This window comes from Ascaphus truei, chromosome 8 (genome assembly GCF_040206685.1).
Source record: "Ascaphus truei isolate aAscTru1 chromosome 8, aAscTru1.hap1, whole genome shotgun sequence".
In the NCBI taxonomy this organism is placed as follows: Eukaryota; Metazoa; Chordata; class Amphibia; order Anura; family Ascaphidae; genus Ascaphus; species Ascaphus truei.
In genome coordinates, this window is record NC_134490.1 from 16745740 (window position 1) to 16766623 (window position 20884).

The 20884-nt window shown below is 39.6% G+C and overlaps 1 protein-coding gene across 1 annotated transcript in view; it reads right to left on the reverse strand.

The window, feature by feature from the left end:
- Positions 1 to 1051: 1051 nt before the first annotated feature.
- Positions 1052 to 20884, reverse strand: part of COL13A1 (collagen type XIII alpha 1 chain) — a 122660-nt gene continuing 102827 nt past the window's right edge. Inside the window, exons 33-40 of the mRNA XM_075610618.1 lie at positions 19703 to 19783; positions 16238 to 16273; positions 13821 to 13874; positions 13671 to 13724; positions 11995 to 12030; positions 7180 to 7257; positions 3003 to 3041; positions 1052 to 1474 (exon numbers count right to left, since the gene is read on the reverse strand). Of these exons, the coding sequence (XP_075466733.1) occupies positions 1472 to 1474; positions 3003 to 3041; positions 7180 to 7257; positions 11995 to 12030; positions 13671 to 13724; positions 13821 to 13874; positions 16238 to 16273; positions 19703 to 19783 (381 nt within the window). The 3' untranslated portion in view covers positions 1052 to 1471. The remainder of the gene's footprint in view (positions 1475 to 3002; positions 3042 to 7179; positions 7258 to 11994; positions 12031 to 13670; positions 13725 to 13820; positions 13875 to 16237; positions 16274 to 19702; positions 19784 to 20884) is intronic.

The following is a 20884-nucleotide window of genomic DNA, read 5'->3' on the forward strand; positions in this document are numbered from 1 at the left end:
TGAACATGATATCAGACTCGCCGACCTTGGGAACACCTTAAGTCTAGCGTTCTCCAACAAAGTTCTCGAACTTTGGTGCACCACAAGACCTCAGAACATCGCACATCCCACACCTTCTCCAGTGACCGATGGTTCTAATTAGTGTGAGGTATTTTTATCCTATACATTAGACATTGTTTATTCTAATCCCACCACTTTAAAGCTGCAATCCCCCTAAAAAATTTTTTTATAGGCTTACCTGAACCGAAGGGGGCTGGGGGGGGGGGGGGAGTGAAGGGAGTCCTTTTGGAGCTAATCCATACTCCCGCGCCCTTTAGGAACCCTTACACAAAAAGACTTCAAATATGGCTGCAGGGTCACGAATAGAGAGTCGAAACATCATCTACTGATGACGATTCAACTTTCTATTGGTATTTTTGCCTGGTGGACAAAACAGTTTGTCACTCAGGAAGCAGGAGGTCTCTGCATGTCGGGGAACCACAGGTCAGCATTTGGGGGAACCCCCTTGGTTCAGGGAAGCTAAGAGAAAAAAAATAAACTTTAAAAAAAATACACCAAGTCAAGAGACATTACAAAACCCAAGGGCTCAAAAAATGTAAGTGGGTCCATCTGATTTACTAATGAAACTTTGTCAATGGTATGAAAGTAGAAAAAGGTGGGTGGATATTTGGGACATTTTTACAAAGCTGCAAACCCGCAGTACTAGTGGGACAACCTTCTTTCTTTTGATTGATGTATATAAAAAAAATCTTTTTCTTTAAAATATGGATATGGAATGGCTGATCACAGATTGCAGTTTTAACTTAAACACAGTGATCTCCAATTCTGATGCCTGATAAAACACCACTTGGTTTGAATACCCCGCCGACACCTAAATAGTCAATTTTCTCTGGAACCAGAGGTGGCAAACTCCAGTCCTCAACGGCCACCAACAGGTCAGGTTTTCAGGATACCCATGCTTCAAGACAGGTTGCTCAATCAGTGCCTCAGTCTTCGACTGATCCACCTGGGCTGAAGCAGGGATATCCTGAAAACCTGACCTGTTGGTGGTCCTTGAGGACTGGAGTTGGCTACCCCTGCTCTGGACCATCGAATAACCTTGGTCATGAGGCTATAATGTCAAAAACAAACAAAAAATGGTGGATTTTATTAAATATCATACTTTGGAAATAGGCCGTCACTTCTCTGATAAACTTTGCTTTTGGCACCAAAGTACAATAACTTAAGAAGCGTTATTTAATAACTATGCACAAATATCATGCAAATACAGCAGCGTTCTTTCACAAATATTAGAAAAGCAAAGGCACAAAATAAAATTAAAAAAATTACACAAATGGTCCATGAAAACGAGAGGAATCTTTTAGTATTTTCTGTACAAAAAATATGCATAAAAGGTTGGTACTTTAAATGAACACTGTATAAAAATAAATATTCTATGTACAGACACACAGGGCATCCCAGGTTAGAACGATCACTGCAAAAGAAAACAAACGTAGGTTAGATTTGGCATCTCAGTGATTGGTGGAGTTTTAGGAGGTAAGAAAACACTTTAAGGCCGTTTTCTCTTCATTTTTTTAAATACGGAATGGAAGCAGGGCGCCTCTAGAGCTGAGCCCCATTCCTTCCAGCTCCGGAAACCCAGTGCTTCCGGAGATACCTAGGGGGTGCCGGTAGCAATTCAGGGTTCACTATATGTTTTCAAAACTCCCAGGCACTGCGGGCCAATAGGAAGCTGTGACATCATCAGGTTCGCCTTCCTATTTGTCCATTTGACGAGAGAGCTGAAAACTGCAGAGATACCGGCACCCCCTATGAAGCCAAGTATCTCTGAAAGTAGGGGCTCCCCAGAGCCTAAGTTAACAGGTTTCAGCTCCGGAGACCCCCTGCTTCAAGGCTGTATTTCGAAATGAAGAAGAAAAAATGGCCTGGATTGCTCCTTGAAGGAGGTGCGAGCCTATATGGGCACAAATAAGATCAGACACATTTGTCGGCCCCAAATTATCTGCGTTTTCTTAAGGTGAACCCTCAGATTCTTGCTGATAATGGTGTTCCCTAGTGGAATCAGAGTTCTTTTACTGGGATCTGCTTAATGATATTTCCGCAGGTAAAGATAATGACTGCATTCACACGTGCAGAGACATTTACAAAGATACACTCATCTCCATGTGCAGTATATGATGAACAAGCAGCATGCTGGCACTCCAAGCACAATTGTATTCAAGGGAGCATGAGAACATGTGTGTTACTCAGGTTCTTGAAATCAGGGTGCAGTTCCCTTTAACTGCACCATGGGGGTTATGTATCAAATAATCAAATTGATAATCACAGTTTTGCAGCCGGAAGACTTTGATACATAATGTCTATTTCTCCAGAATTGCAGCACACGTGCCCTGATTTATGGACCAAAAGGAATTCTGCATATATGGGGCCTCCCTAACGCTGATCTGTGCAACACAATACTCAATGGAGTGTGCAAAAAGGCGTTTTGTGTTTTGATATTTTGTAAAGATAGCCTCACTAATAATGTATTGAAACCGTGGGGCATATTTACTAAACAGTGCTATGCCTTAAGACAGGGCTACTCAACTCCAGTTCTCAAGACACCCAACAGGGCGGGTTTTCAGGATATCCCAGCTTCAGCACAGGTGGCGCAATCAGTCCTTGCTTCAGTACAGGTGGCTCAATCAGTCTTCGACTGAGCCTCTGATTGAACTACCCGTGCTGAAGCAGGGATATCCTAAAAACCTGACATGTTGAGGGTAGTGCTTGAGGACTGGAGTTGACCCCCCCCCTGCCATAAGACAGCTGCTGGCACTGGAGGACACCTTATGCGCATTCTAGTGAATAGGCTTTGAAGGGACTTCCGGCACTGGGAGATGTCTTTTGGCATAGCACTGGGTATTTAATATAGGTGTCTATGTCCCTTGGGCACCATCTTTGTCAGGAATGTCACACGTTAAAGTGCAGGATGCAGGAAACAGCAAATTCACTAGTCATTTTACCTTATTCCAGCAACCCTGTACCGGCAAACCATCTTCACCCTATGGAAATAAGGCATTGTAAGCGTTCTATGCACCCTATCGTAGTGGGGTACCACATGCATCAAACAAAGCATCTACATATATTCTAGAAATGCATTTCATAATCGCAAACATTTCAACCATAGCAACACAAAACATATTCCTTGTTTGTTATCCTGTGACCCTCAGGTTATAATTGTCTTCTAACAAATACATTATATATACAGCTCAACCCCGTTATAACGCGATCCGTTACAACGCGAATCCGCTTATAACCCGATGCAAGGGTGGCTCCCAATTTTGATATTTAAGAATACTTTACAACACGATTATTGGTATCTTAAATATTTTATTGTACAATGCATACAATAGTACATTATTTCTAACGCGATCCGCTTATAACGCGATGTGATTCTTTGGACCCCAAGAACAGCGTTATAAGGGGGTTGAGCTATTCTGCACTTTAAATGCTTGCATGGAAGCAATGGCCCATGTAGGAGATTCAAGGTAGTGTTTCTTTAGTTCGTGCATAAAGGAATCTACATTTTAAATTGGCCGGGGAGGGAGGGGGTTTGCAACCTTAGGTAAAATTACACGTGGTGCTATATCAGAATACACTACACGTATGGCCTATGTGGTTTCAGATTTTTGTGTGACATACACCTCACTGCCACAACATTTTGTTTTTATATAAAAAAAATGTAATTTCTTAAATAGATAATTTATTAAACAATTTCAAATGGGTCTCCAATATTGCTGCATTGGACTGTCACTGTGTGGGGGTCTTAAAATAAGAGAAGAACCTTGGATCGCCTTCCCTGGAGCTTTTTCCTGTGGCTCCGGGGGAAAGTAACAGCCACGGACAGCCACAGACTAGCTGCATTTAATGAACTGGCGGCATGCGCATTGCCCACGGTTTCCCACGGGTAGTCCCCGGGCACAGGGAATATAGATCTGACTACATCATTATGTGAAGGTCCACTGAAGAAGATAGCTTGCACTATTCATAAAGGAAGCCCTGTCTTTGTAAGACTAATGTTTATCTGCTTGATTAATGAACAGAAACCTGATAATAAAATAGATGAAGTAACTTTATCTTGCAGGTCGGGATTGGTGCCACCTCAAAGGTGCAGATGTCATTTTCAACGCTGGAAGCAGGTGGCAGCGGAATGGCTGTATCACATATATTGGTAACAATGGTCTTATTGTGCTCCAGGGCTTTTAATGCCTTTGGCCTGCTGCTGTTTAAAGTGAACTAATTCTAGTCACATGTTTAGGAGCTCTCATTTGAGCAATTGATACATTTATTATCCAAATCTGACACCTATATGTATTTTTAATGTATTTTTTAAAGTTAGACTTGGGGGGGGTTGATTTCCTCTGGCTGCTCCCTTTTGTGTGATGTCACTGTGTGATCAGCAAGTGCCTCCACTCCTCATCTCACCTCCCCTTATTTTTATTGGTTCTCTGATTAGAACTGGATGGGGAAAGGGTAAAGAAAACACTTGATTGTCAACTACTTTTCTACTCAAAAGCCCCTCAGAAATTATACGTCTGACTATGTGGGATTGCACCAATAATATAGTGAAAAATGGGGCTAGAAAAGGTGCTAAATGTTGTTGGAAGGGATGTGAATCTCTGCTGTTGGCAGTCTAAAGCCCGTAAATATTTGACTCTGCTGTCTGCTGACTACAAACTCCCCTTCAAGACTTCCTTGTCCATGGAGGACAGGCCAAACCGCCTTCCTGCCCTTCTCCTTCTCAAATTCAAATCACGGAGATGCTGTTTCAATAAATTAATCTCTACCCAAGTTGTGAAAGTACATACAAGGGAGAGATCTCACTGCATAGAGCTGATGTTTGCTACTGTATGAGAAATTACATTAAGGCATATAGACGACCTTTTCCTTATCCACAAATGTGAGTATCGTTACTTGGTTAATTTTTGACGTTTATCAATTTGTAGTTAAGTATATAAAAACTATTTTTTCTCTCTTCAAAAACCGAGTTTTTACAATTGTGAACTGTGCTGCTGGCTATGATGCTCGAACATTTCCCACACTTTCAGGATGCGTGGCTTGTTGATGACAATATATCACCTTATGTTAATGAGTCTGGCCTGCATGACCGAAGAAAGTAACATTTTACATAAATTACCAATGTAGATGAGTACTTCAGCATTAAGTGATACCTTTTTTTTATTTGGACTAACAAATGATATTATAAGACAAGCTTTTGAGAGTTATCCTCTTTTCCTTAGGTCAGGCAGAACTGCCTGACCTAAGGAAGAGAGGATAACTCTCAAAAGCTTGTCTTATAATATCATTTGTTAGTGCAAATAACAAAGGCATCACCTAATGCTGAAATACTCATATATTTCCAAAGAACGTTGAATTAAAACAATTACACAGTAGTATCAGAAAACAGCAGATCAATTGGCTGTACATCTTTATGATACACCTCATGTTAAATTGATAGAATAACTACATTATCTTGCAGGTTTCTTCATAATGCACAATTATATAGTGTTCTCAGTTTTAATACTCAGCACTAAATATGGGGAATAGACGAAGGCCCGAGGCTGATTTGTAGCACTGACCATTGCGACAAGAATACGGAAACTGTTACATTGCTTTGTGGGGTGGATTTCGTTGCAGAGATAGTTGGCTTTTAGAAGTGTAAGAAGGTAAAATTAATAAGTCTGGATAAGGCAGGAAGAGTTTGCTATTAAAGTAGAGTTTGTTAAAGGTTGGTCAGAAGGAGTAATCATAGGGAATGAGGAAGGATTGGCCACAAGTTTGTTGGTTAGAGACAATGGCTCAGATACACAGAGGTCTGTTTACTCCATGCTAATAGAGACGTTATCCAAATCATTAATGGCCAGTATGTTCCCTGCGGTTAATGCATATCCACCAAGCTAAATATATGCAAAAGCAATGGCCATTGTATATCTCATTATCAGAGGCCTAACGCCATTTTAAGTTTGTACTGCCTTGTGTTTGCATTTGAAATAACACGATTTGCGTTAAGCCCGTCTTATCGATAGGTGTTGTTACGCTCCTCCAGACCCTGAAATAAGAGTTTTGGAGGAGAGAGAAATCCATATGTCTGGGTCGGGATGGGAGTAACGCCACCTTTAGGAAGGACCTAACTTAGGTCTCATTAAATCCCTGCATTAACTATAACGGAGCTGTGTATAGGTGTTATTACAGTGAACACCTCTTTGGCACATCATCAGCACTAACATCCGTTAAAGTTAAGTGTTGAGTGTTAAGTCTACAACGGACCTCTATGAATCTGGACCAATGAGTTGAGAACTTCATATATTGCCTTCTAATTGTACTAGTGTTTAGTTGAGGTCATGCATATTTTTTTTCCTTCAAAACATGCTCCAGGGAAAATAATGAAAATAGATTTTTGTTTCGCCAAGTCAATAATGTAGTCAATTTAACAAAAACAAGACTGGGAAAAAAGATGGCGCACGGTAACATTCAGATATTGTTCCTACGGCAATGTGAAAATAACAGTAGATTGTGGTGTTGATCATGCAAGGCATGCATTACTGCACAGTGTGTACCTATATCATTAGAGAGCGAGAGAGACAGAAGTACAATGCTAAGGAACACGTTTCTCTGTGTCAGGCGTGTTGAAGACCTAATTGTTGCAAGAAGATAATCAGTGTTTTTGTCAGTTATAAAAATCTGTGTCTGTGCTGGTCACAGTTCTTTAGGAGTTACTCATACTATACATGTTCAGGTTGAGACTGTAGTGGCCTCGTTCAATGAACTGCTCCAGTGCTTTAAATAAGAATACCAGTTGATCTACATTTTTTTAATTTACTTTTATTGTGGTATTAAAGGTTCCCCTGGATTTTATATATGTAGGGGTTTACGTATATGAAATATACAAAAGTTGTCTAAATCGGGGGAGCGCTTTTCTTCCTGAGAAGCAGTATTTGAATGAAAGAAATGATGAGCAAATTGGGATATTCAGTGCAATAGGAGCCTTATAAGAAGCCAAATGCTAGTTGAATACGTTTGTGTTTAGGGGTTACTGAGTACAGGAAGATAGGTGTAGTGCATGTTAATGGCATCACACAATAAGGATTAGCATTAGACAACAGTAAGAAGCATGCAGGAAAAGGGAAGTTATAGCCATACCAATGGGCATGGGGCATCCAGCCCGTCCAGCCCTGGTAACCCCGGATCACCTTTTTCGCCTTTAAAACCTCGGTGTGCCTGTTCATGAAATCAACTATTTGGATTAATCCAGCAGATGCCAGACACTTTCATTTGGAGGCATGTGATGTCACTCTTAGGGTGGCAGAGCTGCAGGACACCATTTTCTCTGATTTTCATTCCCACAACCACTATTTAGGGCTTCCGGTTTCTCTGCTCCCGTTGTAAACTCCTGAAGAATGAGTTCTAGTCAGGATTGATTTCAAGTGCAAATTACTCTTTAGGCCATGGGTGGCCAACTCCAGCCCTCAAGGGTCACCAACATGTCAAGTTTTAAGGATATCCTTGCTTCAGCACAGGTGACTCAATCAGTGGGTCAATCAATGACTGAGCCACCTGTGCTGAAGCTGGGATATCCTTAAAACCTGACCTGTTGGTGGCCTTGGGGACTGGAGTTGGCCACCCCTGGTATAGGCACTATGGATATTGTGTAAAATATATCTCGAGATTGTGTTCCCATATTCATAGTGGCAATTTTCATGGCTAATGATTTGGATCCAATGTAAGAATCTAATCATCAATCAGCATAGTTTGAACGGTTGATACATAGCGCCCTCTTACACAATGAGTTTTTCTATATATGTTTCTAAAACCAATGGAATCATTTCTCTGGTGTATTTCACTTAGCCCAGGTGTCCTACAACTTTCCCAGCCCTGGACCACCATACCACCTGATGTCCGCAATCTTGAGGAAGTGAAGAAGTATCACCAAATGCAATTTAGACAAGCAACCAACTCCGGAGAACCTGCAAGGAATCGTCAGTAAACTGCAGTAGCAACAAGTGAGACCACAAGTATAATCTGGCCACAGCCCATTTATTCCAAACTCTTATTGCAACCTAAGTTTAAGATAAATGGGTCCGGCCAAAAACGTCCCTTGAAGATCGGAGATATCATTGTAATTGTATAATGTACATTCCATTTCGTATGCAGTTAGAATTTCATTGGAATAATTCGTCCTTTCGTTCTTCCCATCCTCAAGTCCTAAATAAAGTACATTGTAAAAACCAAAACATACCAACGGGCAGGGTGCATCTAATCCAGGCGCTCCTTGTTCTCCCTTATCCCCTTTAGGCCCCCTAGAGCCTTTCTTCCCCCTTTCCCCCTGCAAATAATAATTAAGTTCAAGAAAAAGATGTAATAATGTAAAGGATCATCCACTTCAAAGTTGTTTTAAGTAGCTATTAAGAAACCATAATGCTTAAAAATAATAATAAATTACTGTAGGCTTTTAGTACTGAAAGTATTTATTATTCAGTGTAATAGCGGAAATTTGTTAAAATGACAATTATGAAGCCTTTAAATAAAAGGTTTAAAAAGGGTTTATTGCTTGTGAGATAAAATAACAAGCTTTTGTACACTACAGATATTTTTCTGACTAGTTTCATTTAGAACAGTTTTTTTTAATGATCACTCCACAGCAAAAAGAACAGACAGCTGTGGTTCATAAAGATCCTCAAGAACATATTATTTCTTTGATGCCAACGTGATAAGCCAAGTATTAAGGGTCTGTTTTATATTCAAGGGCTAACGTAGTACGTCCCAATAAAAGTTATCAAGGTAAATTATTTGGAGTCTGATTCATCAAATACCTCATGAGTAGCTTCAGTGGATATTCAAACGTAACCCTTTTGATTTTTGTATTGGACTGCCAAGGTAACATTAGCATATAACATTACTATGTAACTATGTAGCATTTAAATATAATAAAAGCTCATTGTGGCTGTCACCAAGAATACAATATAGGCTCTTTCATGTTTATTATAGTGAGAAGATAAGTGTTATGGTGTCATCCTGAACCAGCTGTGCCTTGTCAATATGCCTTAAGATGAGTTCTTAAAAACGCAGTACAGCTCTCTAGGAACAATACGTCAAATGCTACTCCTGATCCAGACATAACAGTGTATAAACAGATAAAACAACTCAATATTTCTATGGGGGAGAGAAATAGCTAGAGGCGAAAGATGTGTTGTCAGATACGATCTGTGGTAAGGGTGAAAAATGTACTGCTTGTTTGCATGTATAAAGTAAGTTTTAACTATGATGGAGAGCTTTACGGAATGACCAATGCAAACAGGTTTACCAAGAGGAATTGGATTGGCTCCTAATATTTGTCTGGTTGTTTCTAGACCATCTCTTCCAAAGCATTGTTTTACCCAAAGGAAAAAAACTATCTTATATTTTTATATTATAATGTGAGCCTAAAACAAAAAATCCCATTGATTATCGCCCATTCAGGGGAGTACATGTATTAAAGCCTATGGCTGCAAATCTGGAACAAAACCAGTGCAAAAAACAGCATCATATTTATCAAAGGGAAGAAATCCCATTGAGAGCATTTTGAGGTTTTCCTTTGATAAATCTGGCGCGTTTATTTTGTCCCCCAGTTTTGCAGTCGGGACTTTAGTGAATAACCCTCGGGATCTTAGCGAAGGTAAAGTTGGCTATCGTGTTAAACTTAAAGGGAAAGGTATGCTCGCCAACACATATTTACATGATGCAGAGTGATGTACAGGAAGCACAGCGTTTTGGCATTAGTCTTTGTCAGGTGCAGAAAACAGTTTTCAGAAAGCCAATTCCGAAACGTTGTCTTGTACACATCACTCTGCATCATATACATCATTACAGGAAACCACACCTTCTCCTTTACATTTTTTTCTGAGTGCGACAGGTTGTTGTTGTTTATATGTAATTGTTTGGGTTTACGGATTGCCCTTTTTGCCAGTTTTTAGCACCAGTATATATAGGTTTTGCCCACTACTACCCACTTATTTCATATTGCGTTAAACTTACAGAACTGAATAAGTTAAGCACACACACACAGCAGATCTGAATCAGACACCAAATGATTTGTTTTTCGCCCTTAAAACTTAGTTGAACAAATAAATACCAAAGAAAGTAAAATTGCATTTACGAAGACATACATCTTTTTTAATATTAACTTTACAAGTTCCGTTAGGAAGGTGGAATCTATTCATTGTTTTGGAAGAGGAAATTTATAAGCATCTCGTTGGGATAGGTTAGAAAATACAGGTATTATTAGGATTAAATTTAGACAAAATAAATTGTGGGTTTGCAAAATGAATGGATTGGAGGAGGTGACACGCGGGAAAATGGAACCAGGGATAAGACATTTGAACAAAGAAAGGATAATCCAGGATAAAAATTGGAGTGGGCTACATAGGAAGCAGGAGGAAAGACCCAGGAAAAAGGCACACGTTAAGGAAAGGATAAAGGGGACGAAGGTGAACCTGTGAAAGCAAAGAACACACACACACGCACACCCACACCCACACCCACACACACACACTCACATGAAATAGTGCAGATGAAGAAGCGGATATGGAGCAAGACTTTATTGCACAAGTGTAATATGAGCACATTTTCAGTTGGTAATCTCAGGCCCCTGACCACATCATTACAATTAACTCATTTTCAGATGGGCTTTCACACGAGGAAGGCCGGTTTAAGGGCTACATTCAGAGTAGTTAGATCAGATGGAGCTATGCTTAGTTTGCCTTCACTTCTCACACAAGTCTTTTAAAAGAATTTTGACTTCGCATGACTGATATACTCAAGGTGCACAGAGCGATAGTTATTGCGATACGCACATGGTATAAAAACCTATCGAGCCAATATCGAGTTGGCTACCGACAGTGGAGTCCTAGCCCAAACTCACTGGGCAGGTGCTCAACGGTGGTTTGTAAAAATAAGGCCTCAACTCCTAATTTATTTACATCAGCACCATGTGGGCGTTCACACGTTAAATTGCACCTGTCTTAAATAAGCGTCCAATTTAGGGTAGGATTTAAGAAGCCTTCCTAATTATGGGCCTCTAATGACCAGGCGCTAATCAGACTGCACTATAAGAACACCGCATTTGCAACACACATTTTGTGGCGTCACGGCAGTAATTGCTGCTCTATTGATGCATAGATACCACCGGGGAATGCTTGCGATTACTGAGAATAGACCCAGACAATGGAGAAGGGAAATCATTTAATGGGCTGGAGGTGGTATGTTTTACAGTGATGCCAATCAAGGAAATGACACAGATTATATTGTAGAACTAGAAATCGCTCCGCTCACATTACTGTTTGTATTCAAAACTGAGTGAAACCAACTGAAAAGTCTGCAAATGATGTTATGGTTTTTCCATAGAAAGGGAAGATGAGAAAGGGAAGATGACAAAAGATTAATGTTAATGGGTTTTTCTTTTCTAAGGTGGAATGATTAAAATACTACGTTCGAATCAATCTCCTTTTAATGTTAATAAAATAACGTAAACATGCTATTGAGTGATTAGCACTTTATTTTAACTCAACAGCAGACACAAGCATGCAGAACCACAGCTGTATACCAAACCGAGGAAGGAACTAGACAAATCTATTTACTTGTACCAACCCAGAACACACTGCCCCATTACAACATAAGTATGGCCTCCCAGGGTTTTTATGTGTACCGCGTGTGTTATTATGATAATGCATGCATTGCAGTGATAAATGCTAGGAAAAAATATGACCTGTAGAATTTATGTATTGCATCTTTATTTTTAATACCATTCAGGGACAATAGTTAATCTTCCCCCATGTTCAGTAGAAGTGTATGTAAGTGAAGCCTCTCTTTGTATAAATTGGTGTTGTGTCTTTGGGTTAACTCAGACCATAATCATTCCACCTTCTCATGTGGGATTAGTGATAAAACAAACGGTAGCGTACAGTATAACCAAATTCTTACCCGGTTTCCTTTTTCACCAGGTGGTCCATGTAAACCCTACAAAAAAACAGAATATTAGAGTGTATGTGTATACAATAGTTTTATATTTACTGTGTATATATATATATATATATATATATAATTGCTCTAAGTAATGTAATGAAACAATGCTCTGTATATCCTGTTGATGAATTTCTAACTCAAAAGCAAACCCAAGAAAAGTAAGATTTAGCCTTCACTTGTCACCAGTGACTTTTGGCTCCATTACCAGCTTATATATTTTTTTATTTATTTATACACACATACACATATGTACATTATATATCTCAAACCCCTGACGGAGCCACACAGGTGAAACGCGTGTCGTGCTGGAGGTCGTAGCTGTGACGTCAGAGGGGAGGAACATCTGATGGAAGATGGGGGAGGATGCTGAGAAAAACTAAGAGCAGCACGGTATTCCGCGAGTTCCTGAATCTACCCTGATGCCAGGCTAAAGACCACAGCAGAACCGCAATGATAAAGTTTAAGAGACTGTCACAGGAGCACTATACACTGTGAGTGATTAAGAGTCAATGATCTCATGAAAGAGGAGATACATGCAACGATCTATAAATTGGGGATTCAGTTGTCTCATGTTAAGGGATGGTCTGGGACATCAGTTGCGCTCAGTAAATACTTTGAAGCTGATAATAGAAGGTACTTGACTTGGGTCAAACAGAACATACAGGAAACACTGTACCCTGTTGTGTTCAGATTAAATATGTGATTAGCTCTATGCATATATTGTGGTTCCCATGTTAGCCATTACTTTAATTTTTTTTAACTGTCTGTGAGGAATGTAGGTTTGGTGCTCAGTGTATATATAGTCTTGTGTAAATATAACTAAAATATATATATATATATATATATATATATATATATATATATTTTGTATATATGGCAATAATAAAATGGAAGTATATTTATAGTGTATTGGATTTTTTTCCTGCACCACCTCAACTACTAGGAGAATGGATTTTGAAATTGAGCGTTTTATCTATGTAGATAGATAGATAGATAGATAGATAGATAGATAGATAGATAGATAGATAGATAGATAGATAGATAGATAGACTCCAATAGGAACCAAACACAGATAAGCTTAAAATACTTTATTCTTTGTGAGTGCATTACTTTTTTTTATCATTTCGACTTTATATTAAAGGTACTACAGCATAGAGGCTGCTTTGTGTGCACCTTTTCTCTTTTTAGATATTTCCTGACTTCACACAACTGGAGTATGGGAAGAACGCCTATGAATAAGTTGCACCAAAGAAACCCCTAAGAGTGTCCTGTACCATCACTATTGGACATACCACTTGTTATTAGTACTGATTTTACCAACAGAATAATATTTTTTTCTTGTACAGGGATAACATTTAGAGCGTTCAATTGTGTGTGTGTGTGTGTGTGTGTGTATGTGTTTATGTGTGTATGTGTGTGATATATATATATATATATATTTCATTTAAAGATTAATTATCTGCACCAGACAAAATGAATGCAAAATAGTGTGTTTATTGATCCATAACACATAGGAGGCTGACGTTTCAGTCTCCAAAAGAACCTTCTTCAGGATTATATATATATATATATATATATACACATGTTGATATAATTCTGCATTGGAGTACTATATATTGCATTGTAACACTTACAGGGAGGCCAGATGGTCCAATTGATCCTGCAACTCCAGGATCTCCTTTATTGCCCTGCAACAAAAGAGTAAAAATAATCTTTGCCTTAGCAACAGATCCCCATTATTGCGCGGTGTTCATACAGCTAGTAAGGGGAGTAACCTTGCTCACCCTCTCTCCTTTTGGTCCTGCTGGCCCTGAAAGTCCAATTGGTCCTGGGGTGCCCTAATTTATCATGGAAAAACAAGAACTTTTTCAACATACAATTTGTTTTGTCACAACGTTTGAAAACCAGGAAACAAGCAAGTAGAGGAGAAGTCCAGCTGTGCAGACAGTCGAGTTATCTTTGGCTAGTTACAGTTTTCAGCTTTGAGTCTAACCAGCTTTGCAAAAGGTCACTTTCCTTGATTGCATATTGATAACGCAGACCCAAAGGTGTCACATAAAAACACAAATTTGAAACCGACTCCTAATCCACGGAAATCAAAGTAAACTGCCACGCTGCCTACCCAAAGCTGAAAAGGTAGCTTAATAAAAGAAAATTTGGTTTAGTCATGTATTTAAGCATTGTCACCAAAACAAATTAAAATGGATTAAATAAAGAGGAACTTGCATCATTTCAGGGAAAGTAGCTGAGCATGCGGTTTGGAAATGACCATGCTGCAGAAATGTATGCATACAGAGATAAATATGATAGAGCACAGACTCTGAGGTTCTGTCTTTATGTCTCGTAATGATTCCCCTCACTCTAAAAACACTTGGGTTGAACCAGTACATATGGTGAACGGAGACGTGTGCTTCAGCACTTCTTACACATCTGAAAACGTTATGACCCATATTTGCTAGGCAATGCTATGCCATAAGACCACTTCCGACACCACAAGACACTAGACAGTCCATCCACGGTGTCCTCCGACACTGCATTGGCCTATATCTCGAAGCACATTTATTTTCAGCCTGCTATGGCTGCGGGGCTGAGTTTGGTGCCTTGTTGTCACATTGTAGCAGTTACTGATGTCATTTGCCAAAGTTAAAGGGAGTGATGGAAATACAAAAATAATAATGAGCTCTTATTTGCGTGGCCGTGATTTATATCAATGATTGCAGCATTTTTTTAAGCAATAGATTTTTTTTTAAATTAGAAAGTTAGTTGTTTGATACATAAATACACATAATGAAGACCTTTGGCACTGTGTTGTCTGCTAGAACAGTGGTATTTGTAGAAACAGTACATTTGTAGGTCAGCATTGGGTTACAACAATATGTGTCCTATTAATATGTTATTTGGGGAAATTAAGAAAAGTGAATTATAATCCTGGTACATTCAGATTCTCACCTTTGAAAGCTGCTACTTTAAAACATTTCTCATGGAACGGCCGTAAATATTTATACCAGCATAAGATTTATCTACATAGTTGCATGGTACACGGTTGCTTATCCATTAGCCTGACGTTATCTTTAATTATTGCCTTTATTTTACCAGAAGGACTTAGTGTAAAATAATTTTCATTACAAAAATCTCAGTTAAGTTGGTTGAATACAAATAATTATATATATATATATATATATATATATATGTATATAACAACAACAGATGCATGCTATTTTTCTAATAATGCATGTTTAGTAAGCACTTCTCTTAGTTAACACTGTTACACACTTCCATTATATCTAAATTTGAGCTAAGCTCTTGGGTTCACAACCTTTCTTGTATTCCTCTACCAACAACCATGGTGAAAAATTCAACACGGAGGCCTTTCAAGACACCTATCCAATCATCGACATCACATGTATATCCACTATTGGGTAACAGGACATTGTGTGAAGCTTATCTAACAGCTTTCGTCCTCCCATAAAACATACGTTTTAATAACCTGGAAGAAATGAAAGAGACTTAGATTTAAGTACTTTTCTATATAAAACTTTTATCTTGTGTCTGAATTGGCTCACTGATATAATATAACTAGTGGAACCATATGTGGCAATAGGATCAATAAGCATAATACAAATCAGGGTAGAACAGAAGTACATATGTTTATAAATGCACCATACTACGACAATTAGCTGCTTATGGTGGAAAGTGTTTTGATTCCTCGCTGTCAGAAGCCCCTTTGCAACAAGAGGATTAAAGCGCCAGTCTATTCAACAGGAAGTTTAACCAAACACATGATTAAAAGCACTTTTCCTTTGGGGCAGTTCGAATCGGACTTCCAAACGCATAGAATCTAACTCACTTTTGCTGAATACCGTTTGATCTTTTAAACACCGATTTACTTAAACCGTTAAACATATGTTCTCAAAAATATCAAAACGGATAGGGAAAGTCACCGGTCTGCAGAGCCGGATAACAACCACATGGTCTGTATGTTTCATGGTTTAAAACAGAGTATAATGAACTACTTAAAGATCAGCAAAATGATGATCTTCAGGAATCCAACGTTATTTCATGTGCTTAGCTTGGTGTATTTTAATGATGCTTGTAGGTTGGGGGGATTCATCGGATAGTGAACAGGCTAAAGTGAAGAGCAGACAAGACAAGGCACGGTAATAGGAGAGAGGTATGTTAGGGTAATGGAGATGGAACTCACCGGTGGACCATGTCTGCCGTCTAAACCTGAGGCACCCTGGATAGCAGGGTGAGAGTGTGAACAGACATGGAAGGGGAAGGGAGATGAAAGGGGGGAGAACAATGAGGGAGGGAAGAGGTGAGTGAAGCAGTGACTGCAGACATACATACTCTTTAATTCTCTTAGTTAACAAAACGAGAACACAAAATAAAGGGATTAAGGGAAGGTGATGTTATGACACATTGACACAATGAATACAGTCTGACGGAATTAGGTAGTCAACTCTTTTCAGGTAGCTACAGTATACCTATAGTTGGAACAGCAGAACACTATCTTTATTGCAATACATGATTTCACAACTGTCTTCTTCTACAGGGAAGTCTCATGTTGCTATTAACTGGGTGCAACAGTATACAATTGGAAGCACATCCAATTTACAATGGGCAGTAGTGACAAACCAAATGATCGCAGCTACAAAAAGTCAGTGTAGAAATTAGGAGTTGTCAGAGCCAATGGGACGTGAAAGGTTATATATATATATAATATAATTATATACTTATAATATATACTTATAACTTATATAATAATATATAATATATAATATAATATAAACAGGCCCGTAAAGTTTGAGACAAAAATGCAGATCTCTTCATTTGTAATATCCAGTCATTATAAAACACGTTCAGACTAAGGAACAGTTTCATTGTTCCTACAGAAGGGAAATGTACCTAGGTCCGGAATTATATCAAGGTCGACAGGTGTCTACGAGAGTCGATGTCTCTCCCTCTCTCATTGGCGGTTTGTCAAGTTTGATAGATGCGGTGTAAATGATGCAATTTGTAATACAGAATACAGATAGTTGTCAAATTTGACTCCGTGACGTGTGACCATTTCAAACCATGCGGTTTTACAAGGACAAAGAGTAGCCAACTCCCGTCCTCAAGGGCCACTAACAGGCCAGGTTTTAAGGATATCCCTGCTTCCGCACAGGCGGCCCAATCAACGACAGGGCCACTGGTTGAGCCACCTAAGCTGTAGCTGGGATATCGTTAAAATCGGACTTGTTGGGGGGTCTTGAGGACTTGAGTTGAGAACCCCAGATCTAGATCACTAAACACTGACCTGAAAGCTAATAAGTAGGTAGGGAAGCACGTTATAAATATATGTAATGCATGAATGTAATAAATAAAGCTGTATATTCTTGTGGATACAGGAACATGGGTTACACATTGTCTGCCGCATTGAATGGGTTCAGTTTGACGAGCCTAATATACATAGTCATATTTAACTAAATAGCTCCTATAGGAGTGCTGTTAGGGTGTGACCTACGGGTAATATGCATAAGGAAAAATAAACCGCTCCAATGCACATCCCATTAAACGTCTCGTTCTCTTTCATTTAATGCTGCAAAGAAGCCAGCAATTGTTAGATAATGAATCCCTTTTATGTCTAGCACCAAAAGGGAGATTCAACGCTGTCACTAACTAGTAGGCAGCAAACGCTTTAAAGTGCAGATGACAGAGTTCTTCCTCATAACCGTGACACAGAGAAGCAGGGGGAAGTTCAGCCGTGAGACAAGATAACCATGTATTGCTAGTGAAAGATCAGCCTTTTGCCGTTTGCCTGGGTGCAGGTTTACGAGACTTTGTAACTCTTTTCACCAAGGAAGTATGAATGAGCTAATGATATTGAATTGCAGCCTTTAGGCAGCATGGTAAAAAGAATGAAGAAATAAGACCTAGTTACATAGTAGATAAGATTGAAAAAAGACCTGTCCATCGAGTTCAACCTATGTTAAACTTACTAGACAGAGATACTCATCCTTTTTATTTATAACCCCATTTATATAGCGCTCTTATGCAAGGTGCTGTACATTAGTTAGTAAAACAAAGGTGTGGTTACATATAGATTTGATTATAGAGTATATTGTATATCATATATTTGTCATTAATGTTTATATATATAATGTATGAATTGCAGGCTTTTTACACAGCATTAAATGAAAGAGAGAAGAGCGGTTAGTTGTCCTTTGAAAATGTTTTTGTTTACACTGAACTGGTTTCCATCCGAAATAGTTTCCCCAGGTCAGCGATATCACAAACCGTGAGAATATCCTGCAGAACGTCCATGGTAAGACAAGCAAACCTAAGGCATATGAGCAGGGAGCTCTGTCTAAGGCAGCGCTTATAGTCCTGGCTACGGCGATGCGACCGTGTGACGTCATCCGTCGCCTTTGTAATAGCGATTCCTGCTTAAAGTGAAGGAGACATGAGTGGGCGACCGGGGGGCGTTGGTGGGGGTGTGGCCGTGAGCGGTTCGCCCTCATTGGCTGAGCCGCTCACGTGCCGCTGACGTCACTCTGCGGTCGCCGAAAAAAATCAAATTCTATTGACTTACAGCGATTTTGGTCGCTGCGTCGTTTGTGCCGCGGTCACACCAACTATAGGCGCACGCGACGGATTACATTGACTTGATATCACGCTGCGCGCCGTCGCCAGGACTATAAGCGCAGCCTAACTTTGAGGGTAAAGCTGCATTGTTTATAAACAATTGCCTCATGATTTAAAAATGTGTTTTACGAACTTTGACTTTGGACGTTAAAAACATTCTCCTAATAGTTTGGATGCAAACTCCAGGGGGTAAGTCATTACCTTTATTGCTTCACTGTGGCTGCTTATGCAACAGCGAACACTTTTAATGTGATTCTGAAACCTACTGTAAATGATTTTTTTTTTTTTTTCTAAAACAGATTTGAGGTTAAATCTTCTTGGCAATGTGGAAGCCAGAATCCGCTATCAAATGCCAACGTTATTCCTGGAGTTAGGTGTTAGACTACGGATCAAACCACAAAACCCATGCATATTAATAAAGGGTGGAGCATATCAACACTACAAATGCAAAGGGTATCAGTTATGGTGTTGGAACAAATTGCCATAAAAAGGTTCTTTTTCCATGGGTTGTTGTATTGGAGTGATTTAGGCCAATAAATACAATAATGCCAATTTTGGTCAAGAAGTGAACGTTGTGGATTTTCTTATCCCTTCTGCTAAACACACCAGCCGGCAATAATTCAGTTCCCAAATGGTAACATAAAAACAAAAAAGGGCAAAAAAGAGAAAACAAAAGCAGAATCAATAACAGTATCATCACATTTATGTAAAAAAACACAGGTTTTATTCACATCAATGAAAAATCACTTTTAAATAAGGGGAATCCACGGGATTTTTCATTGATGTGAATAAAACCTGTGTTTTTTTACATAAATGTGATTATACTGTTACTGATTCTGCTTTGGTTTTCTCTTTTGCTCCTTTTTTTTGTTTTTAAGTTTCCTCCAGTGACCCCGCTGATCTCGGGAGATTAGGAGCTGCAGGGAGATAACAACTACTGGTTAAAGGACATAGAGAACTTTTGGGACAGCGCGCCTTGCATTTCCTTTAGTTCCCAAATGGTTCCCAAAATGACAAGTAAATCACATCTACTTACTGGCAAACCCAGGGGACCTTTGTCTCCTTTTTCTCCCGGGTTTCCCTTGTCTCCCTTCACTCCATTGACTCCTGCTTCTCCCTGAAAAGCAGATGAACAAAAATGCAAGCACCATACAAAGCCGGTTACCCCATGGGAAGATGTTAACGCCCGGGAAGTATAAATATGCGGGTGGCACCATCAGTGAAGAGGGGGAAACCAAAATGACATTGACCAACGGTAGCTCACTTTATTACCATCTACTAGGGCAGGGGTGCTCAACTCCAGTCCTCAAGCCCCACCCCCTCTCCCCCCCAACAGGTCAGGTTTTCAGGATATCCCAGCTTCAGCAAAGGTAGCTCAATCAGAGGCTCAGTCAAAGCTGAGCCACCTGTGCTGAAGCAGGGACTGATTGAGCTACCTGTGCTGAAGCAGGGACTATCCTGAAAACCTGACCTGTTGTGGGCTTGAGGACTGGAGTTGAGCATCCCCTGTACTAGGATACAAAAAATGTGGTTTTAAATCTGTTAGGGCAGAGATTATTGAGCCTATTAAATTCTATGTAGAGTGCTGCACTTCTCTGTAAGAAAACATAGGGGGAAATGTACACATCACTTGGCAAATCCAGCACCTAACTGCAGTGACGGATTGCACCTAGGCACCAATACTTTGGGGGCCTTTCCTCGAGGCGGCCCCCCTCCTGCAGGATTGTGACATCATGACGTTGCGGCGTCATGTGACATTGCATCGTCATCACAACACGCTGCGGCATCATTTAACGTCTGGTCGCCATGACAACGAAACACTACAGGGGGAGGGTTGCTCCGGCGCCGACAGGAGGAGCCTGACTGCCAGGCTGCTGCATGGGAAGCCAGGGAGCCACAGCACCGGCCTACCGTGTCTAGTGCCCAACTGAAACGGACTTATTCTGCATATTTATTCCTGATATGTATCCATCAACTCATGGATAATGCTGGGTTTCTCTTTTTTCCAGTAGAAACTCCAAGTAGACAAAGTGGTAAACTCCATTCCATTGAAATATGACTCATTAACCGGCTCCAAAAAATAAGTCATGCTGTGTAAATGTCCAATTGTTTTCAGGAAGTGCATACAGTATAGTATATATTTTTTTTATAGTGAACTACAGTGTTTAATAAATAGATATTATTGAATTAATATTAATACTTCATCTATTGTCTGTAA